At 35.2% G+C, this 26,315-nt stretch overlaps 1 protein-coding gene and 1 non-coding gene across 25 annotated transcripts in view; one reads left to right on the forward strand and one right to left on the reverse strand.

Annotated features, from left to right (window-relative positions):
* The window catches only part of MIA2 (MIA SH3 domain ER export factor 2), a 107,901-nt gene that overhangs the window by 39,178 nt on the left and 42,408 nt on the right, over positions 1-26,315 (reverse strand). For 8 of the 24 annotated variants that reach the window (XM_076004067.1, XM_020285786.2, XM_020285782.2 and 5 more), the window contains 11 exons: positions 20,877-20,948; positions 19,262-19,288; positions 18,574-18,684; positions 16,996-17,067; positions 16,355-16,459; positions 14,734-14,856; positions 12,098-12,218; positions 10,727-10,773; positions 9,903-9,993; positions 6,053-6,191; positions 1,217-1,318 (listed from right to left, as the gene is read on the reverse strand). In XM_076004067.1, the coding sequence (XP_075860182.1) occupies positions 1,217-1,318; positions 6,053-6,191; positions 9,903-9,993; positions 10,727-10,773; positions 12,098-12,218; positions 14,734-14,856; positions 16,355-16,459; positions 16,996-17,067; positions 18,574-18,684; positions 19,262-19,288; positions 20,877-20,948 (1,010 nt within the window). Of the gene's footprint in view, positions 1-1,216; positions 1,319-6,052; positions 6,192-9,902; positions 9,994-10,726; positions 10,774-12,061; positions 12,219-14,733; positions 14,857-16,354; positions 16,460-16,995; positions 17,068-18,573; positions 18,685-19,261; positions 19,289-20,876; positions 20,949-26,315 lie in introns of those variants that run through there. The other 16 variants (XM_020285787.2, XM_020285783.2, XM_076004072.1 and 13 more) reach the window with 3 other exon arrangements.
* LOC142871660 (U6 spliceosomal RNA) lies at positions 22,624-22,727 on the forward strand. The gene has a single exon (XR_012919890.1). It is a non-coding gene; the product is annotated as a U6 spliceosomal RNA (small nuclear RNA).

Raw genomic sequence — 26,315 nt, forward strand, 5'->3', positions numbered from 1 at the left:
ACTAAAAAAAATTAATTAAAACACCCAGAGTACTCAATTTCATATAAAAAATGACTCTAGAACTCCACATATTAAGAAATAATTACCTATGAGAGGTCCTAAAGTATATTTTTTCCTACTCTAACTTCAACATTAATTACACATTAAAAATACTACTACTTGAGTTTATCTACACCAAAAGTCATGCAAAGATTTATATGGTATAGATATATATATATATATTTTTTGAAATAAAGTATCACTGTGTTGCCCGGGCTAGAGCACTGTGGCATCAGCCTAGCTCATAGCAACCTCACACTCCTGGGCTCAAGACATCCTTCTGCCTCAGCCTCCCAAGTAGCTGGGACTATAGGCATGTGCCACCATACCTGGCTCATTTTTTCTATATATTTTCTAGGTATCCAAGTAACTTCTTTCTATTTTTAGTAGAGATGGGGTCTCACTCTTGCTCAGGCTGGTCTCAAACTCCTGAGCTCAAATGATCCACCAGCCTCAGCCTCCCTGAGTGCTAGGATTACAGGTGTGAGCCACCACACCCGGCCGCTTTTTTTTTATGAAGCATGACCCTGGAAGACTTATTCAGATGTCTGTAATCTTAATAGAATTCTAGGAAATTAGAAACCTTGTGAAGTAAAATGGTACTTATTACCTTTATGAGACTAACAGATAATTCCTTCTTTTGGATAAAACCCTAGTTTGGTCTTCTTAAGGTAAAATTAAGTATCACAACTACTCGGGAATAGCTGTATCTTGCCACTTTTTCTCTCTAGGTTCCTTGGATCTAGCGAACGTGAAAACTAGATCAAACCAATGTAAAAACTAGACTTACAGTCTTATAAATACTTCTTCAGAATGCTAATTTGGGCGCACTCTTCCTTCTGTAGCACATTTGTTGATTTTTAAATATTGTATACATTCTTCCCAGTATGAACCAAAAGGGAGAGACCTTGAAATTAATGTCTATTCAGAAATTCCTTGACATTAACATAAAATAGTATTGTCCATATACAATTGTGAGATTTAAAAAATCACCCCAAAAGGAAAACATTTTTCCTCTTTATATTTTCTGTATAACTGCATAACAGCAAGAAATCTAAATGAAAATTAATAAAACAAAAATGTTACTTATTTTCAGTTGATTTATTATTTTTTCTGGTTTTAAGTTTTCAGATACCCTTCCCACCCCAAAAAGAAAGGGGAAAAATATCTTTAATACCTATAGGTCTCCAGCTCTTCAGCTGCATGGCTGATCTTTTCATCTACTTTGGAAAGTTTCTCTTCTTTCTCTAACCGGTGATTTTCCTCTACTGTCAATTTCCTTAAAACAAAAAATGTATGAATTCTTTTAATGCATGTCATAAAATAATCCATTATAACTTTTTAACAACTGTATCAAAACTGGTGCTTCCCATAAAATTATTTTCATAATACCACTAAAAACTTCACATGCAGGGAAAAAAAAGTACCTGTATAAATATTCCTAGTGTGGAATTTAATATTATAAACTCAAATTGTAAGCACTATGTCTAATACAGTGCTAAAAATCTAATAGTTTCAAGGGCTTTCTATATAAATTTATTATAAAAACATAATTATCAAAGATAAATATTAATAAAAACTATTATGACTATATATCATTTATCAAGACTTCCTGGCCGGGCGCAGTGGCTCATGCCTGTAATCCTAGCACTCTGGGAGGCCAAGGCAGGCGGACTGCTCAAGGTCAGGAGTTCGAAACCACCCTGAGCCAAGAGCGAGACCCTGTCTCTACTAAAAATAGAAAGAAATTAATTGGCCAACTAAAAATATATAGAAAAAAAATGAGCCGGGCATGGTGACGCATGCCTATAGTCCCAGCTACTTGGGAGGGTGAGGCAGTAGGATCACCTGAGCCAAGGAGTCTGAGGTTGCTGTGAACCAGGCTAATGCCACGGCACTCTAGCCCAGGCAACAGAGTGAGAATCTGTCTCAAAAAAAAAAAGACTTCCTGAATAAAGAAGCATCACATTTGCTGGGCAAGAACTGTGTTTCAGTAATTTTTAAATTGATTATTTTAAAAGTGATTACAGGCCAATTCACACACACACAAAAAATTATAATGAACCCAAAGTAAATAATAGTAGCAGTAGGGGTAGTATCAACCCTTTTTATTACTTCTAATTCTATTATTAATAAGAATAGGTAACTTACTGAGTCATTAGTATGTGCCAGAAATTGCTCCTAGGATTTTACATGTATTATCTTACTGAATTACTACAATAGCTCCACAAGAAGGGTACTATTATTAATCTTATTTTACAAAAATTAAAATGAATTACAGAGAAACTATTGACCAAGTCACAGAGCTTGCAAGTAGGGACTCCTTTATACTATATTACCCAGGCTGTTGCACATTGTATCATTAATAACACTGGTCCCTCAAGAAATATTTATTGAATGAACAGAAAAACACATTTGGAAGTCCTAAATGGCTATTTCTCCTCCTTTATGAACTTCAGGAAGGAAAAATGACAAACTATCAAAAAAGTCCTACAAGGCAGCAATAAATGTTTTACATTCTACACACTACATTGCCTATTGCTTAGAAAGCACTCCCCTAGGTCAATCATTTCGTAAATGTTATAAGAAAATAAAAGTCATCTCCTTAGGAAAGCATAAAAGTGGAATGAGCACGGGCATGGAAGAGAGATGTGTTTTTACAGACTGTGTAGCTCGAAGAAATTCTTTGATACCCCTCTCATTGAAAGGCAAGATCTGTGTGCCGTCCCCTTGAATTTGGGTGGGTCTATTAAAGATGGAAATTACACTGTGAAAGGAAACTAATAATATGACAAGAACAATCATACCTTACTTCTCATATTTAAAGCAATATACCAAGCTTCTAGGTCCTACCATTTCACTTCTCTCCAATATTAAATTTAGAAAAGTGCTAGTAATGCAATATATCTCATGAAAAACATCAAGCCAGCAAGCATCTAGAAAATGAACCTAAATTATACTTTATGCGGGCAAGAATATAAATTTAACATTTTACTGGTACTATCAACTCTCTATATTCTACTCTGAAAAACAATAAGTGGCATAATTCATTTAAAGGGTTTAATTTAAATGTAAAAATGAAATATATGATACTTTAGGAATTTAAAGCATTTCAAACTAATGAATGAAATCACAACACAAACACACAGCTAGGATACTACTCGGCTTTCCATCTTTGCTTTGAAAATCTAAAGAAAACACCTTTTTTTGAAATTTTAAATATTACTCATTAAAATTCTATAACCAACCATATACTTTTTTTTCAAAAGATTACACTTAAAAGCATTTCTTTCACCTCAAATAATCCCTTTTATGTCCAAAATTTACTTTTAATATCTTTCATTGTAACTTAATAAAAAAAAGGGCCCATTCCTAGCTTTACTGACTAAAACCTGAGGCTATGCTGCAACTCTTCCATTTAGTCAAGTTTATTCTCTCTCATACCCTGAGCAGTCTCGAATGGCCAAAAGTCCATGATAAACAGCAAGTTTTTAATTTTGACTTGAATCCAAAGCATGACTGAGATATGCAGAACTTGGCAGCAAATGAGCCTAACCAACCACCCAGCATCCTGATCTCAATGGAACATTGTCTACCAGTTTCCAAACATAAAGTAGATTCTCTCTATTTGCACTAGTTATGTTCTATAAAGTCACTACAAATCCTAAATTAGCAAATACTGGGTCGTGGCTCCTAAGGGTAATACAGGGTTAGGTTCTTGCTAGCTCTGGTCACAACACTTTACCAACCAATTAATACATAAACTTGTTTTATATGTGCTTCAGTTTTAAAGACACCTTATTTAATATATATTGTTGTTTTATTAACATTGAACTCACAGACAACAGCACTATAACTCATGCCTAAATGAAGTTTATCTGACACATGTGTTTTCTCCATAAGACAAATCGCAGCCTTCTTGTGCTTATGAACACTAGACATCAGTTCAGTGATATGCTTGAAGGCAATTTAAACAGCCAAATCACCAACAAAAAAGCATAAAAATGAAAAAAACATGGCACTAAATGTACTGCAAAAAGGACATTTAGTTTAAAGAATGAGAACTGAAACAAGAAGGCAGAGTATCACCTTGTTTGACCTCAGCTGGCAATATGTACATTGGGTAACTCAAATTTTTCATCCTCCTCAATATATCTATCCATAAATGGCCACAAAATCTCTGCAAGTATTGATTTGGGGTTACAAATAAATTTTAGCAACCAGGTGAATGTGCACATACACAATCTATGAATAATGGAGACTAACTGTAATGACTCTCATTAAGCTCCTTTTTATTGGCCTTCATGATGAAAAATAGGTGATGTGGTGGTATTTTAAAATCTGGAGTCTCCAAATAGGTGTCTCAAAGGTCTTCTATGTACTTACACCTGTAGGCATCAGCATACACATGCACACATTCTTTCACTCCAATATATAAAATCACTAAACATATTTATTCATATATTCAACAAATATTTATTGAAGAGCTATCACATGCTGCACATAGTTTTAGGTACTAGGAATACAGAAGCTATGAAAATAAATTCTCTCATGAAGCTTACATTTAATGTGGGAAAGATAAAAAATAAAAACTATAAATCAATCATCAGGATAATAAAAGCTATAATGAAAAATAAAGCAAGATAAGGGGATAAATAGCAATACATATACTTTAGAGTAGCCAGGGAAGGATTCTTGGAGGCAGCATTTTTTCCTAGACCCAAATGAAATAAAGGATTGAGCCATGCAAATAAATAAGGGAACATCATTCCAGGCAAAAAGGAACAAGTGCAAAAAGCCCCAAGGTACAGATGTGCCTGGCATGCTAAAGATCACCAAGAAGGCTAGTGGGGCTGGAAGGTACTGAGGGAAAAAGATGAATAAACTAGAACTGAAGAAACAGCTGGGGGGTCAGATCTTATACAGTATTGTAGGCCAAGATAAAATCTTTGGATTGGCCAGGCACATTGGTGCGCACCTGTAATCCTAACACTCTGGAAGGTTGAGGCAGGAGGATCGCTTCAGCTCAGGATTTCAAGACCAGCCTAAGCAAGAGCAAGACCCCGTCTCTAGCAAAAATAGAAAAAATTTGCCAGGCATGGTGAAGCACACCTGTAGTCCCAGCTACTCAGAAGGGAGGAAGGGTGTTGAGGCAAGAGGATTCCTTGTTCCCAGGAGTTGGAGGTTGTAGTGAGCTATGATGATGCTACCGCACTTCACCTGGGGCAACAGAGAAAGACTCTGTCTCAAAAAACAAAAAAAGCTTTGGATTAAGTTCTGAGTGTGAAGGCATCTGGGAATTCTAAACAAGAGAGTAACAATACCCACATTTTTATTTTAAGGGCATCCTATATAGCACAGAAAAAAACACAGTGCAGGAGGTTAAGGGTGAGAAGAGGGAGACCACTCATGAGGCTACTATATCATATACTAACTGATGATGGCCTGGACTACAGTAGTATTAATGGAAAGTGGAAAAAGTGGTCAGATTGAGGCTAGAGGAAAGCTAACAGGATTTGATGACAGAATGAATAGAGATATAAAAGAGAGAAGTCAAGAATGGCTTGAGCAGCCACTAGAGAGAAGTCAAGAATGGCTTGAGCAACTAGGTAAATGATACTGCCATTTACCAAGACAAGGAACACCTGGGTGGAAGCAATTTGCAAAGAAAGAAATCAGTTTTAGTATATCAGAGATAGAATTAATGGGTAGTTCAATCAAGTGAGTCCACTCAGATTCTGTGATCTAGCCTGCCAAATTAGGAAGCTTAAGGCAACAATTTACTGACTATTTACTAGACGTACTGCTGGGCAATTCCAACATCATTTACAACATTCTCTTCCTTGAAAAAAAAACTGTTTCAAGATGGAATACCTTTCTTAAAAATAAATTGCTGAAATATAATCCAATCATAAATTGAGAACTTCCAACAATCATAAGAGCTGAATCTATAACATATACTTGTAAAGCTATTTTATTTACCATTCAATGGAGTAATCAACATTTTTATTACCTGTGGAGTTTCATTTCATTTTCTTGATATAGTTCAGTCATTACTTTAAGTTTCTGTTGAAGCTTCTGGTTCTCACTTTCAAACTGTGCATTTTCTGACTGGAAAGATGCTTGTTCAGTCTGTAGATTTTTAATATGCTCTATAGACATTTTTAAAAGTCATAATTAAAGGAGTAAATATTTTTAGTTGGACATTAACATTTCAGAAGGATAAAAATTTCTAAAAATAATTATTAATAAAAAATCTTGGCCGGGCGAGGTGGCTCACGCCTGTAATCCTAGCACTCTGGGAGGCCGAGGCGGGCGGATTGCTCGAGGTCAGGAGTTCGAAACCAGCCTGAGCAACAGCGAGACCCCGTCTCTACTATAAAATAGAAAGAAATTAATTGGCCAAATAATATATATAGAAAAAATTAGCCGGGCATGGTGGCGCATGCCTGTAGTCCCAGCTACTCGGGAGGCTGAGGCAGAAGGATTGCTTGAGCCCAGGAGTTTGAGGTTGCTGTGAGCTAGGCTGACGCCATGGCACTCACTCTAGCCTGGGAAACAAAGTGAGACTCTGTCTCAAAAAAAAAAAAAAAAAAAATCTTTAAGGTATTTTGTTTATCTAAATGCTTTATTATTATTATTATTTTTAATTGACACATAATTGGACATATTTTTGAGGTACACTGTGATATTTTGATACATGTATGCTATGTGCAATAATCATATCAGAGTAATCAGTATATCCATCACCTCACACATTTATCATTTGTGTTAGGAACATTCAAAACTCTTTCTTCTAGCTATCTGAAAATATACAATAAATAACTGTTCACTGTAGTCACCCTCTAGTGCTACAGAACATTAGAACTTATTCCTCCTATCTAGCTGTAACTTTGTATCCATTAACCATCCTCTCCTTATCCTCCCCCTCTCACCTCCCTACCTCTCTCATAACTACTAATTCCATGCTCTACTTCTAGGAGATCAACTTTTTTAGATTCCACACATAAGTGAGAACATGCAGTATTTATCTTTCCGTGCTTGGCTTATTTCACTTAACATAACTTCCTCCAGGCTCATCTATGTTGCTGCAAATGACAGGATTCCATTCTTATTTGTGGCTTAATAGTATTCCATTGTGTATGTTAGTATTTTAATTAAAGAGCTACATAAACTGTTTTAAATTTTTATTATTATTTATAGGATTCCCAAAACCTTCAACATTCTAATTCTACCATCTAATTTCAATCTAGGAGCTTAAATCCAGTAAAATTCTCAGGAAGTTTTTGGAGATGAGAGTTTTGAAGGGAGATATTTTAGTTCAACATTCCCTGTGAAACTACTTCCACATGATGAACAATACCTGTTTTTACCAAGTAAAAACTTTACCTCTCAATAACAAAGTTCTACCCAGCCCTCACTTTTAAACATAAATCTTGATATGTAAGTCAAGCCAGAAATCATTATCTTCCAATAACAAATGTTCAAACATACTCTAAGTTTAAACCAATCAAGACTGGAGAGAAAAATGCCAACTGTGCTTCTTTTCAACTGCTAACCTACCTAAAAGAATCGTCTATAAAAATGAAAATTAATAATTCTAAATAATTATGAATACTTCATAATTCATGTACTAATTCTTTTTTTAAAAACCTTATTTCTCTCCTAACATAATAATCTCAACTCTGAACTCTAAATTAAGGTACCAAGATAATAACCTCAACTCTGAACTCCTCTAAGACTTAAGGTACCATCTCCATAGCATGTGTCTGAATCACCACCACAAATCTTAATAAAAGACAAAACTCACTCTTGCATAAAGTGGGCAGTTTCCAAAATAATATTAACAAGCATGAATATTTTAGTAATTACATGTAGTAGTATGTAATTATTGGAAAGTACCCATTAATTATACATACACAGCAAAAGGACAGTTTAATACATTAACATTAAATGATTAAATGAACAGGAAATTGTGTATATCTGTCCTTCCACAGCAATTTTTAAATCTATATCAGAAAAAAATGTATTGACCTAGGCATTAAGCCATTGCCAAGAATAATCACTGAAAAAAGAAATTAATGTTGGGTATTACCTCTATTAAAACTGAATCATCCCTATTATAAAAAACCTATAAACCAACACTTAAAACTTTAATATATTTTTGTATTTCTATTCTATTTTGTTTCAAATTTTCTGTAACTTAAAAGAGCACTATAAATGATTATAAAAAAGGGCAGAAAGAGTTTAGAAGAAAGCCTTCATCATCTTCTATGAATAGAAGATCAATTATAGAAATTTATCTTTCATGACACATTTAAAAAAGTAAGTTAGGACCAGACATGGTGGCTCATGCCTGTTATCCTAACATTTTGGGATGCCAAAGCAGGAGGATCACTTGAGGCTAGGAGCTCAAGACCAGCCTGGGCAACATAACAAGACCCCATTCTCTACAAAAAACAGTAATTTTTTTTAAAAAAAGAAAGTTAGATTTCGAAGAAGAGTAGCAGCAGACATAGGGTCTCCAAATATTAGTATAAGAAAAAAATAAAGATTTGCCCAGAAATTGTATTTAGGAATGGGGTAACTGGTGGGGTAAATTCCTTAATACTCTGGCACTTTCTACACACATTTTTTCACTGAAAGTCTGTTAATATACTAAAATACAACTTCTTAAAAGCAAGCTTCATATCTTTTCTTTTGTGAATCTCCATGACTTTTAATATTGTGCTTTAAATATAGCAACTTTTAAGTTAATACTAATGTTTTTTAAAACATAATTACTAAAATTATTATCCAATTACCAAAATCATGTGAGTAGGACTATGATAATTTTTAATATCCTCTATCTTCAGTGGTTCAAACTTTCAAGACAATGTTTTATTATAAATGTGGTTCATTTATTGTATAAGGTTTTTGAAAATACAGATAAATAAAAAATCTACCCATAACCCCATATTCGAAAATAATCATTGTTGACATCTGAATATATCCTTCCAGTCTTTTTTGATGCAAATGTATATGGAGAATTTGTTTACTTTTTTACAAAATGAGATGTTATTTATTCCAACTTTAAAAAATTTCAAACACAGTGACAGATTTTATTGTTTTGGAAATACAAACACTATTAGCAAAATAAACAGAACTATTTCCTTTCTTTCTCTTTTTTTTGAAGATAGGGTCTCACTCTGTACCCAGGCTGGAGTGCAGTAGCACAATCATAGCTCACTGTACCTCAAATTCTTAGGCTCAATCAATCTGCCTGCCTTAGCCTCCCAAGTAGCTGGGACTAAAGGCATGCACCACCATGCCCAGATAGTTTTTTAATTTTTTTGTAGAGATATGTTACCCAGGCTGGCTCTGAACTCCTGGTCTCAGGAAATCCTCTTGCCTTGGCATCCCAAAGTGCTGGGAAAACAGGCATGACCCCAAAAATGTCTTTAAACAAAAACTTCTACAGGTCTAACATCATTCCTGTATGTGCTAATATGCTATGTATGTACATTAAAGAAGCAAACCACACTGCAAGTAGATCAACTCTGCAATTAACAAAGATTAAAAAAATAAGCTTTGATTTGCTACTTTTTAACATCTAAAACCATATTAAACATACAACTGGAACTCAAATAGTTTCATGTTCTCAAAAATAATTTCATTATTTTAATTTCACATAAATATAATGGAAACTGATACGGCTTTACCAACAACTACAACAACAAATCAGGACTAATTTTTCACAAATAGTCAACAAAAGCAAAAGTAAAAAAAATCAAATTAGATCTTCCCCAAATTAATTCAATTAATGGTACCACTCACGATAAGGAGATATATTCACTTAGAAAAACTTTAAAAGTATTACCCACCTGTAAGTTCTTCCTTTGTTTTATCTACTTCAGATAATTGAGTGTAAATTTGGTTTCTTTCTCCTTCTAAGGTTTTTAAAGAAGCATTTAACTGTAAAGAATGGAAGGAGGAAAAAAGCAACATTAATTAATTATATGAGAGAAAAAAAAAAACCTCACTATGCCACCCAACTCTTTTGAAGCTAATTTATCATTTTGATGAAATTATCACCTAGAATGCAGAAACCAATAACGCAGCTTCCATCTTAGAAGTCATCAATAGTTGTAAATCACAGAACAGACATAGAGAAAAGCAGTGAATGCTTTTCACTGGATGCTATTTTCATTCTATTTACTTTCAACAGTAGCTTTGATTAAAGCAGCCTTCAAACTACATTACTAAGATTTCACATAGATCAGCCAAGATCAGAATACCACTACTAAGGTGGAAAAGAGAAAGAATAGACCAAAAGAAAATAAACCTAGTATTTACTTGTCAAAACAGGATGTGAGGTACAAAGGATAAGAAAATATTGAAACTAGAAGAAAAAGAAAGCATCGAGGGAAGTATGAGACAAAATATAAACATTTCATATAATTCCTTATCTGAAAAAATGAATGCAGAACTTGAAAATTTTTATTTTTACAAATTCTAAAAATTAACTATGTGAATTTCTAAAGTTATTTTTAAAATAAAAAGCAATTGATAAAGAACATTCTGATCACTTCTTAAATATGCATATAAGGGAATAAAATGGACTTTTTAAATAGTTATTAAGAACACATGGGTTTAATTAACCTGTGTTCTATTTCTTCCTCCATATTCTTTATATAATAATACAAACCTTAGCAGCATGAATCAGTTTCTTCAAAGTTCCTTTTGGCTGATTATCTACAGTGAAAAACAAAAGCATAACAATGATTTGGGAAAATAGTACAATACCACAATATACAACCAAATGATTTTATTAGTTCATTCAATGCAGGCAGGGACTTACAGTCCCTCTTTTTTTTTTTTTTTTTATTTCAGCATATTATGGGAGTACAAATGTTAAGGTTACGTATATTGCCCAGGCCCCCCCCCACTTGCTATAACAAAGAATTTGGTATATAGCAGAATGACCTTGGACCTGCTTCCAAGAAGCTAAACAGTAATAGCACTGAAGTACCACATCATTTAACAAGGTTCTTCGGCACAAACTCGAAGAACAGAGTTACCATAAGGATTCAGTATTCACTTAAATACAGACTGCAGTTTTAACTATTCTTGGATTCTTACAGCATCCAAAATATGAGTTTTTATTATAACCCAAATTAATTATAACCCAAATTAAAATAACATGAGTTTTCTCTATTAGAAAAAGAATTATTTCTTATATGATAAAGCAGAAATGGAAAAGTACAAGTAGAACTTTACATTATTAATACTTTGGGAACATAATTTTCTTCCAACATATTAACGCTATCTGGAAAAAAACTTTTCTTAAAAATCACACCTTTTCCTCCTTAATATATTTGTTAATTATACAAGAGGTCAGGGGAGAGAAAAGAGAAAGGACATAAAAGTCAGAACTACCATTGGATGAAAATGAGTGAAGGATACATGGGACTTCTGTATTGTTTTTGCAACTTCCTATCAGTCCATAATTATTTCTAAATGAAAAGTTTTTTCTTTTAAAGTCAAAGGAATTGATTTGAGAATACAATAAGTAACACTAGTGAACCTAACTTTTGCCAATTCCATACAACAACCAGCAAGGGGCAATAACAATTTAGATGGCCAAAATTAAATTACTGTAACCATCTGGATCATTTGACTAAAGCAAAAAAAGTATCCTGAAGTATTCATTCATATAATACTCATTTTTCAAACTAGTTAACCATCCATTTCACTAGCTTAAAGTACAGAGAAAAACAGGCATTGAAATGATTATGATGCACTTTTGAAAACTGTTATAATAAAGATATTATCTACAAAGAAAACAGAAGGGAAGGAGGCTGAAAGTCTGTCTGAGGAGTTGGAGAAAGAGTTACTGAAAGGGCAGTATTCTAGCCAAAGCTAAACTATAAGAGATGGTGAGAGGTGAGTGTTGCAGACAGACAGAAAGTGTCAAAATACAAGTGTATAAAGAAACATGGTGCACATGGGGAACAAAAAGGAAATAGAAGAAGCTAGTCACCATTTTGGCAAAAGAGGATGAGTCATGACTTAATACCTAAGTGAGCACCATTTTCTGATTCACTCTTCATTTCTAATTCCAAGTTATCATCATCCATTTTGTCTTCTCCAAGCACAGCAGCCCAATCTTTCATCTTTAGCAAGCGTTCAGTCAGAGACTTGACATTTAGCAAAAGGGAAAAACAAAGAGAGAGGGTAATGCCTTATACTAACGGCTTTATAACTTCTGAATGTACAGCTCTAGTTTAAAAATCAATCCACATAAATAACAGCACATGAGCTCTTATTTTCCATGTGTTAAGATATGTAAATAGTCTTAAAATCTATAACATATAATGACTATTAAACTCTTCAAGATAAAAACCAAAACTAGTTACTCTTAAATCAAATAAAATATGTGTTAATGGCCCATTCTTGCTAAATATATCATGCAACTATAAAACAGTAAAACATTTTCTTATATGATATTTCTCATATGCCACAAAAAAGAGTGGCCATTAACATGAGAGTAAATTTTGTGTGACAGCAAACAAATCTGCAAGGGAGACACATGACATATAAAAAGAACTTAGATTTGTACTTGATTTATTCAAGTAAACTAGCTGATGAGTTCCAGTGAGATAAAGAAAAAAACATTATAAAAGAGAATCTGAGTGGGAAAATCAGAGGTTTTCCAGAAGTGCTTTTTGAATTTTCTTGAATAAAGAAAGATTTTCTAACACTATAGATAATCAAATGACTGTGAAGGACCATCTAAATATCTACTCTGCTCTACAATTTTTACCCTTCGATCTCCTCCCTCTCTTCAGAGTTCCATGCACAAATAACATGGCCCACAGCTTTGAGTAGAACTTGAGGTTAGCATCTCATTCTTGTTCTGTTTAGGAAGAATTCTAAGCCCTTTAGTTGAGTAAGTTTAGAGGAAAAAATAAAATATGCCAAATTCTGAATAAAACTCAGGAAGCTGGAATCTTGAAAATATTCATGGTAGCAACATAACTAGCATAAATGTATTTCTTTCAATATGACAACATACACTCCACTGTGTAAATTACAGAATGTTAGTTTTACATCTCATTACTTGGTATACCTGACTATCTGTTTGTAGCTTGAAAGCATAAGATTTTTCTCAAACATACAGGAAAAATGGGAGGAGAAGTAGGGAGTAGGAAAAAGTCAATAAATCCTAAGAGTTACACCAATTATTTCATTCCTATGATTAGAATCAAGTTTCAATTAAATTTATTTTTTAAGATGGATTCATCTCTGTGAAAGTACACACATCAGCTAATCTACTAAATATACTCCATCAGGCTGGGCATGGTGGTTTATACCTACAATCTCAGCACTTTGGGAGGCTGATGCAGGAGGATTGGCTGAGGCCATGAGTTCAAGACCAGCCTAGGCAACATAGCAAAACCCCGTCTCAACAAAAAATTTTTAAGGCCGGGCGCTGTGGCTCACGCCTGTAATCCTAGCTCTTGGGAGGCCGAGGCGGGCAGATTGCTCAAGGTCAGGAGTTCAAAACCAGCCTGAGCAAGAGCGAGACCCCGTCTCTACTATAAATAGAAAGAAATTAATTGGCCAACTGATATATATATAAAAAATTAGCCGGGCATGGTGGCGCATGCCTGTAGTCCCAGCTACCCGGGAGGCTGAGGCAGAAGGATCACTCAAGCCCAGGAGTTTGAGGTTGCTGTGAGCTAGGCTGACGCCACGGCACTCACTCTAGCCTGGGCAACCAAGCGAGACTCTGTCTCAAAAAAAAAAAAAAAAATTTTTTTAAATTAGCCAGGCATGGTGGTGCATGCCTGTAATTGTGGCTACTTGGGAGGCTGAGGCAGGAGGATCACTTGCACCTAGGAGTTAGAGGCTGTGGTAAGCTATGATTGTGCCACTGCACTCCAGCCTAGATGACAGAGTAAGACCCTACCTCTAAAAAATAATAATAAAAATTAAAAAAATAGGCCAGGCACAGTGGCTCATGCCTGTAATCCTAGCACTCTGGGAGGCCCAGGAGGGAGGATCACTCCAGGTCAGGAGTTCGAAACCAGAGTGAGCAAGAGTGAGACCTCATCTCTATTAAAAAATGGAAAGAAATTAATTGGCCGACTAAAAATATATAGAAAAGATGAGTCGGGCATGGTGGCGCATGCCTGTAGTCCCAGCTACTCAGGAGGCTGAGGCAGAAGGATCACTTGAGCCCATGAGTCTGAGGTTGCTGTGAGCTAGGCTGATGCCACAGCACTCTGACCTGGGCAACAGAGTGAGACTACATCTCACAAACAACTTTTTTTAATTTAAAAAATTTTTTAAATAAAAATTAAAAAAATAAAAAGATATTCAGTCAATACATGTAACTTTATCTGTTCAATTTCTCAAGCTCTTTCCAATCTCTTCTTCCCAAAAGAAGCAGATTACAGACTAAAGAGAAAAGGTAAAAACCTTTATCACTTTTCTTTCTTAAATATCTAGGCTACAATACAGAGAAGAAAAAAGAAGATACAGAATGTTGATATATATGCTACAAATCTGTAAGTCTTCAAGGAGCATTTGAAAATGTTGCCAAATACATTATGAAAATAAAAACTGCTAAAATCAAAAGTTCTCAAATTTCAGAGTTAGTATAAAATTCTAGCCAACTCAATCACTAAGACCAGTAGAGCCATTTACCTTGATGTGATTTTCTTTATCATTTAGAACTTGTTCTGCATGTACTTTGGAGTCTTCAAATGTTACTTTCTGTTTATTAAGTTCACTTACTTGTTCTTTCCATATTTCAGCTTCTTGTAAAAGCTGAAAATGAAATTTAAAAAATGTAACTCATCTTATCATATTTACATATATTTAGATCCACTTATTTATATATCTGGGCGAATCATTAGAAGATATTAAGAAGGTACTGTGCTGCTAATTACATTTAAAAAAGAAAAACATGGCTCCTGCTTTGAAAGAACTTTCAAAGTAGGGGTAGTATAAAATAACAGACACTTAAACATTCTTCAACTAATTTACATATTTATATCAAATAAAAGGTTTTCTGAGACATACATATTTGTTAGATCTGGTCATTTCTTACCACTCCTTGTATCTCATATACCACGCCATACCTTACTTGCATTAAAATTTATTTTTTAAATCACTGTGTTGTTTTTAGTTAAGATATATAACCCTTAGAAATACTATTAATCAAGAACAGATCAGATTCTGCACAAACAATATTTTACTATATATATACTTTTACAGGAAAGAAAAGATTTTCTGAACATGATATAAAAATTAAAGATCATTATAAAAGACAGACAATTTCATAAGCTTTGAAGGCATGAATAAGATATTTACAACTCTGGAAAAGAGTACCCAGATGAATTACAGATAGGTGTAGAGGAAACGAAACAACTCTAGAAAAAAAACAAAATGTTGGGTAAGACTGAATATATAATCAGAGCACCACCATGTGGCTCAGATGTGAGTAAAATTTAGTTATATTTAAGAGTAATATTATATAATAATATAATCAATGAAAATATTTCCCACTGAAAAAGTATAACTACATTGGGAAACCAGTAGAGGAAATATATGTGGGTGTGTGGGAGTGTCTACATATGTGCGGGAGGAAGAGAGTAAAGGTGAAATCCTCATTTGATGTGTCAGCAGAACTACTTCTCTATTTAGGCCCCAGATCTGTAACTTCAATAACCCTCATGGGTATTCTCCGTTCCCCTTCACTCTGGCTTTGAGAAGCTGGTGCTAAATGCTATTCGCTGTGATTTTTATAGTGCATGTAATACTTTAACAAATATCATATTGATTTTTTAAAACTCAATAGCCTTACCAATTCATCTTGTTCAAAATGCTGAATGCCCTGGCTTATTTTCCCTGCCCTGGGGAAAGAGGGTGCAGAAGTATACACTTTTGTATCTTACACAAAAGAGACACCTAAGTATACATGGGAGATTGTCCTGCTCCCGTGTTCTCTAGGAAAAACCTTCTCTTGCCCCTAACATGGGTCAGTCATGAGTATGCCCAGCACATTTATAATTACATATTCACAACATCAAGAGTCCCTACAGAGCAGTAGCTCCCAAACTCTTCGGCACCATGGACTAGTTTCATGGAAGACAATTTTTCTACAAAATGGGGGTGGGGGCAGGGGCCAGTGTCAAGCAAGCTATGGGAAACTGCTGTAAATACAGATGAAGCTATGAAGCTTCACCTGGTTCCCAATAGGCCATGGAGGACCAGTATCAGTCTACAGCCCAGGGGTTGGGGACTGCAGCTATAGAGTACAAACCTGTTTCTGGCTTTCCTGAAGTTGAGAATTTTCATTCAAAGCATCTTTTATTGCTATCTTAAGCCGTTCTTCATTCATTTGAAATATCTTAAAAGTTGTTTTGGCCTAAGTAAAAGAAAAAATATTGAGTTTATAACAATTAGTTTAATTTAATGCATAACTCATCTTTACACATATTCCCTAGAACATGGAATTTAACAAAGACAAAAACATGACAATATTAACAGCAGAGGCAGTACGGTGTAACAGAAAAAAGGCTAGCATAAAATCAGAATATAGTCCTCTGCCACTAACTTGCCATGTGACCTTGGACAAATGATTTAACCTCTATGTACTATGCAATAAATTTTAACTATTTATTCTGCATCTCCCCTACTAAAATTTAAACTTCATGGGGACATTTTTGTTGTTAAGTACCAAGCACCTTCAAGAGTGCTAGTATATAGCAATAGCTCAATGAATACTTACCCAGTGGAAAAAAATGAACATTTCTTAAGTACCTCATGTAAAAAAAAATACCTATCCTGGATCCTTTATATCTCAAATCCTAATATTATATCTAATTCCTTAAAAATAAAAAATAGCAATAAAATTCAAATTATTTTCAAAAGCAACAGACCTATTAGACTAATTCAACTTACTTCAGCTACTTGTGATTTGAGGGATTTCGATTCATCTTCGAGGGACTGTATTGTTTTTAAAATATCTGCCATCTGGAAAGACAGTATCAGATAACAAATAAGTATTTACTAAACTCCTCCAGTTTCCAAGATGCCATATATATTAGTTCTATGTTAACCTAACACTTTTGCTCCATATGTGAGGGCCCAAATTAGAAAAGCTTCTCTGTTTATTTAGTCATATGCTTAAAGGGATTTTATATGAAAGTTATATAATAATACCACGTTTCCCCGAAAATAAGACAGGGTCTTATATTTATTTTTTTCCTCAAGAAGACACCCTAGGGCTTATTTTCAGGGGATGTGTTATTTTTTTAAGTACAGCACAACAATCTACATTTATTCAAATATAGTTAAGTTGTCTTCTTCTGGAACATCATCATAACTCTCCAAACCCTGAATTCCATCCTGAATTTCTTGCTACTCTATTTCCTTTAGAACCATTGGCCCCAATCTCTCATGTCGAGCAATAGAGCTCTCATGGAGCAGATGAGAAGGGCTGCTCATCTTCTTTACCGCTCTGCGACAAAATGCATGGGTTGTGCAGATACGCTACTGCGTAGCCACATCCATCACTAGGTCTTATTTTCCGGGTAGGGCTTATATTACACAAATGCTTAGAAATCTTGCTAGGGTTTATGGGTAGGTCTTATTTTGGGGGAAACATGGTAGTATCTCACCTCAACTTTAATATTTCATAATATTTAAGTTATATAGGTTCAAGATAAGTTTACCAACATCATATTTTACTAAATAATCTCACATACATCAAGATTTTCCTTAAGCCAGATTTTAAAAAAGATAAAGTTAGAATGTTCTTGGCTGGGCATGGTCACTCACGCCTGTAATCCTAGCACTCTGGGAGGCTGAGGTGGGCAGATCCTTTGAGCTCAGGAGTTCGAGACCAGCCTGAGCAAGATCGAGACCCCATCTCTACTAAAAAAATAGACAGAAATTAGTTGGACAACTAACTATATAAATATATATATATATATATACATATATATATTATATATATATAAATAAAAATTAGCCGGGCATGGTGACACATGCCTGTAGTCCCAGCTACCCAGGAGGCTGAGGCAGGAGGATCACTTGAGCCCAGGAGTTTGAAGTTGCTGTGAGCTACGCTAACACCACGGCACTCTAGCCTGGGCAACAGAGTGAGACTCTGTCTCAAAAAAAAAAAAAAAAAAAGTATTAAATATTAAATAAAAGTTATAATGTTCTTAACATATCTTTTAAGTAGTTTAAAAAATCTACTATGTATGTGGCTATTCAACTTAAATTATTTACATGAGCTACTTCTATGTGCTACTTTATAGTGCATATAGAAAATTTCTATAAGAATGTGCAAGAAATTTAACGTGGTAATATCTAGAAGGAAGTGAAGGGTGGATCTGGAAAATTTTCCTATCCACTTTACCACCTTCCATATTCTTTGCATTTTTTATAGTGCATAAAATACCCAATACCATATCGATTTTTAAAAACTCAATAGCTCTTTTTATTATATTTTCCTAAATACAAAAGCCTTACCAATTCATCTTGTTCAGCAGATTTAGATTTCTCTTCTTTTAATTCTTTTTCTAGACAGCGTATTTCATCTTCAAGTTTAGATTTGGACCTGTTCAGCTTTTCAAAGGCTGCCTAAAAGAGAAAGGCAACTTTATACAATAGACTTGGGAATTTGGGGTTAGGGCAAATCAGATGAGTATAATCAAATACATATAGAAGTTAAATAAGTTTAGTTTATATATTTGCTCATTTTTATAATATTAAAATAATAGCATTTCTAGCAGGGGTCAGCAAACTGCTTCTGTAAAGAGCCAGAGAGTAAATATTTTAAGCTTATAGGCCACGCAGTCTGTTGCAACTACTCAACTATGCTGTTGTAATGAAAAAACAAAGATAATACCTAAATGCAAATGAGCAGAGCTGTGTTTCAATAAAATTTTATTTACAAGAACAGATGGAAATGCCCTAAGCACAGTTTGCCAACCTCTGCTCTAAAGCATTATAAAGGGGAAAAAAAGAGAAATAAATCCAATTTAATATAATTAAATACATAGTAACATACAAAATAAACTCAAAAAACAATCAAGATTGCTTCATGGTTAGTATTCCACATTGAATTAAAACATATTTTCTGTGACCTTTTTTTTAATTTAAAATGATTAGTTGTTGGATTATTCCAATTGAATTTTAAATACTATAATAAACATACCTCTGATATTTGTGATCCTTCAACAAACTTGTTAAAAAAAAATAAACCAAAAGATTCAAAAAATTTAATGCAGGCAAAACTAAAAGCAGAACAAATACATACTATATTATATACAGTGGTTATAAAACTTGTTTATATAAATTACCCCATATTTGACTATTACAGGAATTCCCTGACATGAATAAAAATGTTAGCCTATTGGTTTGATTTTATCTACAGATTCAACTATCAAATTTTTTAAAAACTGTATAACATTATAGTTTGTATTTAACTATGATTGCAATTCCTGAAAAGAAATACTGTATGTTAAAAAAAATTACTAAAATTAGAGAAAACTTTCCAAACTGTTCAAGCCAGAGAAAAATTCAGCTGATTTTACTGCTATATTATATAAAGGCATTGACCTGAGAATAAATTGGTGTATTCTGTTTTATCCACACTACCATGCTTGAGTAAATGTCTTTGCTACCCAGTCTTTGCTCTTCTGCTGGCATGCCAAATGCATTCTAAAATTCTTTTTAGTTATTAGTAGTTAAAACAGAGGGTCAACAAATAAAATATAACAATTTCAATAAGTTTATAAGCATAATAATAGGTAACAACAGAGAAAAAATTAAGAAATTTATTTTATTTGGAATCCAATTTATAGCTTCCTGTGGACTCTACTAGAAAATTCTAAATCATGACAGACAGACTTTCTGATGATTACAGACATCAGTGATTAAGAACAGTCAAGCTGAACTAAACACATACACCAAAAATATAAGGTCTGCTTTCTACTTTCATGTTCACAGATACAGGCTTTTTCTTCTATCCATTGTCACTACTCTGTTTTTCACAATACTTCCATATCTACAGAGTGGTAAGCCACAGCCATCACTTACTCTCATCTGTCTTTGTTTGGCTAAATTACTAATAACCATACTTTCTTCCTTCCTTACAATTAGTCAAATCACACCTGATCCAACTGAGCATATCTTTCCAAACTCCTCATTCAGTGACATCATGTTGGTAATTTGAACCTAGCCATAGTGGGAATATTTATACCACACAACTCAGCAAATGCTACCAATAAGGATTTCTGCCTTTCAGAGAGCCAGTTGTTAAACATTGGCCAACACACCATGACTTAAAATGCAAACATTTGGTCTAATTCTAGTTAGCTCCTAATATTCTGGGGATGAGGTTTTAGGCAAATACTGTCAAAATTTACACAATTTATTGTTGCCAACTATTCCTAAATTTATGAAAATGAATCCTAGTTTTCCTTTCTGGAGCAAACTGAGGCAAAAGATAAATGGCCACTTTAATGCATTTCCCAGGAATGAAGAATGAAGAGCTTCTATATAGCTCTAAATTCCAATGAACCTGAACATGTCTCACTCAAAATAAGTTAGCAACAAGAGTCCAAATTTTTATATTATTTTCTGCTACCTACTAATGTTCTATTTCCTATATTTAACTTTTTTTTAAGCTTTAACATCTACAGACACTCTTTCACATTTCTTTCAAATACCCATTAAAAGTTTCAAGAAGATATATTACTTTTAAAGTTTCTGTTATTTACTAAGAATCTTTTCTCCAGCTTTTGAAACTATATCATTTGTTTTTTTACCTCCAAACTTTGTGCTTCTGTTGACTCATTCTCAAAGCTGGCATCCTTTAAAGATGACTCTAAGCCTTCATACTGAAACAAAGCAACACCATAAATAAAAACTCTATACATTTTATTCCGAATTTTATCTGGATAGATGCCTAAGAAGCAGACAGAATCCATTTCTACGTGTACATTAAATTTACTTGGATTTACTTAGTTTTAAGTTCTTCAAATCTGACCACTATAACAAACAAAACCAGAGCAGCTAAAACATCACAAACCACTAGCTCAGACAACAAATGGCAGAACTTCCCCCTTAGACTAAGAAAGTTGTCCAAAATCTGCTTCTCAGAGAACACAGGACTATAATTCATAGTCTTTACTTAAAAGGAGGTGAAAATTCTAATGGCATGGTTGTACTAAAGATTATCCAAAGGTTTACTCAGAATATATATTTTTATGTAAGCTGTCTATTATCCCCCCAACAACCAAACCTCTTCCTTAAGCCTGTTCATTAAAGAGAAATTTATAGTAACAGGCCATCAGAAATTTTCACTTTAAATTCACACCATACAACAAATAAAGCAAGTAGGGAATACAGAATTTTTAAAAGATAGAGAATAACCATCTACATAATGCTATAAGAGTTGGCAAGGCCAGGTGCAGTGGCTCATGCCTGTAATCCTAGCACTTTGGGAGGCTGAGGCGGGAGGATCACTGCAGGCCAGGAGTTCAAGACCAGCCTGAGCAGCACAGTGAGAACTCATCTCTACTAAAAATAGAAAAATTCCTGGGCATGGTAGCGCGTGCCTGTAGTTCCAGCTACTGCAGAGGCCAAGGCAGGATTGCTTGAGCCCAGGAGTTTGAGGATGCAGTGAGCTATGATGACACTACTGCACTCTAGCCTGGGTAACAGTGTGAGACCCTGTCTCAAATTTTAAAAAATAAATAAATAAAGAGTTGGCAAAATGCACTTACTTCAATGCTTCAAAAAAAGTAATTACACTGCTGGTGGGACTGCAAACTGTTCAACCCCTGTGGAAAGCAATATGGAGATACCTCAAAGCAATACAAGTAGATCTACCATTCGATCCAGCAATTCCACTACTAGGCATCTACCCAAAAGATCAAAAGTCGCTTTATGAAAAAGACACCTGAACTCAAATGTTTATAGCAGCACGATTCACAATTGCAAAGCTGTGGAAACAACCAAAGTGCCCATCAATACATGAGTCAATTAATAAAATGTGGTATATGTATACCATGGAATACTACTCAGCTATAAGAAACAATGGTGATATAGCACCTCTTGTATATTCCTGGATACAGATGGAACCCATTCTACTAAGTGAAGTATCTCAAGAATGGAAAAACAAGCACCACATGTACTCACCAGCAAATTGGTATTAACGGATCAACACCAAGGGGACATATAGGAGTAACATTTATCGGGTGTCGGGAGGGTGGGAGGGGGGAGGAGGGGATGGGTATATACAACCACAACAAGTAAGATGTGCAATGTTTGGAGGATGGACACGCTTGAAGCTCTTACTCGAAGGGGGAAGGGGGCATGGGCAATATATGTAACCTTAACACTTGTACCCCCATAACATGCTAAAATAAAAATAAATAAATAAAGTAATTAAACCAAAGACTAAATGTTATAGACCAACCTTCCTGCTAATAACAAGAAGAGCTGGACAAAAATGCCCAAAAAGCAAGATCTGTCTGAAAGCCTCAGAGAACTATCAAAACAGTGAGACTAGCGCTCGCTTCGGCAGCACATATACTAAAATTGGAAAGATACAGAGATTAGCATGGCCCCCACGCAAAGATGACACACAAATTCATGAAGTGTTAAAAATAACTTAAATAAGGCCGGGCGCGGTGGCTCACGCCTGTAATCCTAGCTCTCTGGGAGGCCGAGGCGGGCGGATTGCTCGAGGTCGGGAGTTCGAAACCAGCCTGCGCAAGAGCGAGACCCCGTCTCTACTATAAATAGAAAGAAACTAATTGGCCAACTAATATATATAGAAAAAATTAGCTGGAGGCCGGGCGCGGTGGCTCACGCCTGTAATCCTAGCACTCTGGGAGGCCGAGGCGGGCGGATTGCTCGAGGTCAGGAGTTCAAAACCAGCCTGAGCAAGACCCCGTCTCTACCAAAATATAGAAAGAAATTAATTGACCAACTAAAAAAAAAAAAAAAAAACTACTGCAAAAAAAAATGCTGTTACAGAGCCCGTCTAAAAAAAAAAAAAAGAAAAAATTAGCTGGGCATGGTGGCTCATGCCTGTAGTCCCAGCTACTTGGGAGGCTGAGGCAGAAGGATCGCTTGAGCCCAGGAGTTTGAGGTTGCTGTGAGCTAGGCTGACGCCATGGCACTCACTCTAGCCTAGGCAACAAAGCAAGACTCTGTCTCAAAAAAATAAAATAAAATAAAAATTAAAAATAACTTAAATAAAAAATTTTTTTTAAAAAGTGAGACTCTGTGAGAGATGAAGGAATCCCAGGAAGGCAAGTCCAACATCTGACATTTCTTTCTCCCCTCCTCCCAAAAGTAGAGGCTGATAGGCTGAGAACGTGAGCAAAGATTTCAGGAGAATTAGAAGCTGAGAAGACAAAACATGGAGTTGGAGTCCAGGACTTGCCAAGTAGAAAAGCCACGATCTTAGGCTTTAGGACGGGACCAACACTGTGCTTGGTTAAACAATGACCCCTCTAAAGATGTTGATGTTCTAGTCCCCAGGATTTCCAGACGTGATTAAGGATCTTGAGATGGGAAGAGTACCCAGGATTATTCTGGTGAGCCCAATATAATACCAAGGGTCCTTGTAAGAGGGGAGCAAGGGAAATAAAGTTAGAAAAAGGGTGATGTGAAGATGGGAGCAGAAAATGGGGTAGTGCAGCTATGAGCCAAGGAATGCTGGCAGCCTCTAAAATTTGGAGGAGGCAAGGAACAGATTCTCCCCTAGAGCCTGCATAAGAAAATTTACTTATCAGACTTACTGATATCTTAATTTTAGCCCATAAAACTGGTTTTAGACTTCTGACCTCTAAAATTATAAGTGAATAAATGTGTTTTTTTATACCACGAAATTTGTGGTACTCTGTTACAGCAGCAACAAGAAACTAATACTCACACCCACCAAAACTGGCTACCTTATGACAAAGTCTACATCAGAAACAGACTAATCCTTTGAATCAAGGCCCAATTTACAAACATCTCAATCTGTTATTAAAGTAATCTGACCTCCCAACAAAGAAAAGCCCAGCACCAGATGGCTTCATGGCTGTCTACCAAACTTTCAAAGAAGTATTAGCAATACTCTTAAAGTCTTCTAAAAAATAGAGGTGGAGAGAATATTTCCTAACACATTTCGGGGACCAGCATCACCCTGATACCTAACCCAGACAAAACCACCACAAGAAAAAAACAAACTACAGGCCAAATATTTGATGAACACTAATGCAAAAATCCTCAATAAAATATTAGTAAATTGAATTCATCAACAGATCAAGAAGATTATATATCATGATTAAGTGGGATTTATCTATGGCATGCAAAGCTGGTTTAATATATGCAAATCAATCAATGTGATACATCACATTAGCAGACTGAAAGACAAAAACCATATGATCATATCAATTGACACAGAAAAAGCATCTGACAAAGTACAACTCCTTTTTTTCTTTTTTCAGTTTTTTAAATTTTAAATTAAAGAACTCTTTATTTTAATTTAAAGTTCTTTTCTTAAAACAAAATTTCAGAGTATTACAGGGGTACAAATGCTTTGGTTACATAAATTGCCTTTGCACCAACTGAGTCAGAGCTACAAGTGTGCCCATACCCCAAACAGCACCCACTACATCCGTTAGGTGTGAATTTACCCATTCCCTCCTCCCCCCTACCTGTCTGACACCCTACAAATGTTACATCCCCTACATGCACATTAGTGTTAATCAATTAGTATTTGGGTTTTTTTATTTAAGAGACTAGGTGTCACTATGTTGCCCAGGGTATGGAACTCCTGGGCTCAAGCAATCCTCCCATCTCAGCCTCCCAAGTAGCTGGGACTAGAGGTATGCTCCACCACACCCAGCTCAACATCCTTTCTTGATAAAAACTCTAACAGTTTAGGTACAGAAGGAAAATTGCTCAACATAATAAAGGTCAATTATGAAAAACTGACAGCTAATATCATAATCAATGGGGAGAAACTGAAAGCTTTTCCTCTAAGATCAGGTACAAAGCAAGGATGCCCACTCTCACCACTTCTATTCAATGTGTTACTGGAATTACTAACAAGAGCAATTAGACCCCAAAAAATAAAAAGAAATAAAAGATATCCAAATCAGAAAGGAAGAATTAATACTATCTCTATTTGAAGATGACATGATCCTATATATAGAAAACCTCAAAGATGTCACCAAAAAACTTAGATCTAAAGCCAGGCACGGTGGCTCACGCCTGTAATCCTAGCACTCTGGGAGGCTGAGACGGGCGGATTGCTCGAGGTCAGGAGTTCGAAACCAGCCTGAGCAAGAGCAAGACCCCGTCTCTACTATAAATAGAAAGAAATTAATTGGCCAACTAATATATATAGAAAAATTAGCCGGGCATGGTGGCACATGCCTGTAGTCCCAGCTACTCGGGAGGCTGAGGCAGAAGGATTGCTTGAGCCCAGGAGTTTGAGGTTGCTGTGAGCTAGGCTGACGCCACGGCACTCACTCTAGCCTGGTCAACAATCGAGACTCTGTCTCAAAAAAAACAAAAAAAAAAAAACAAAACAAAAAAACTTAAGATCTAATAAATGAATTCAGTAAAGTCCCAAGATACAAAAGCAATATAAAAAAACTCATGGCATTTCTATACTCAGATGATGACCTAACTGAAAAAGAAATCATGAAACAATCTCATTTATGATAGCATCGAAAAAATAAAATAAAATAATAAATTTAACCAAGGGGATACGCTGAAAACTATAAAACCCTGATGAAAGAAACTGAAGAAGACACAAATAAATGGAAAGATATTCAATGTTCAAGGATCAGAAGAATTAATATTTTTTACTATTTATTTATTTATTTATTTTATTTGAGACAGAGTCTCACTTTGTTGCCCAGGCTACAGTGAGTGCCCTGGCAACAGCCTAGCTCACAGCAACCTCAAACTCCTGGGCTCAAGAATCCTCCTGCCTCAGCCTCCCGAGTAGCTGGGACTACAGGCATGCGCTACCATGCTCTGTTAATTTTTTGTATATATATTTTTAGTTGGTCAATTAATGTCTTTCTATTTTTAATAGAGACGGGGTCTAGCTCAGGTTGGTTTCAAACTCCTGACCTCGAGCGATCCACCCACCTCGGCCTCCCAGAGTGCTAGGATTACAGGTGTGAGCCACTGCGCCTGGCCGAATTAAAATTTTTTAAATGTCCACACTACCCACAGCAATATATAGA

The sequence above is a fragment of the Microcebus murinus genome, chromosome 6 (genome assembly GCF_040939455.1).
Source record: "Microcebus murinus isolate Inina chromosome 6, M.murinus_Inina_mat1.0, whole genome shotgun sequence".
Lineage (NCBI taxonomy): Eukaryota > Metazoa > Chordata > Mammalia > Primates > Cheirogaleidae > Microcebus > Microcebus murinus.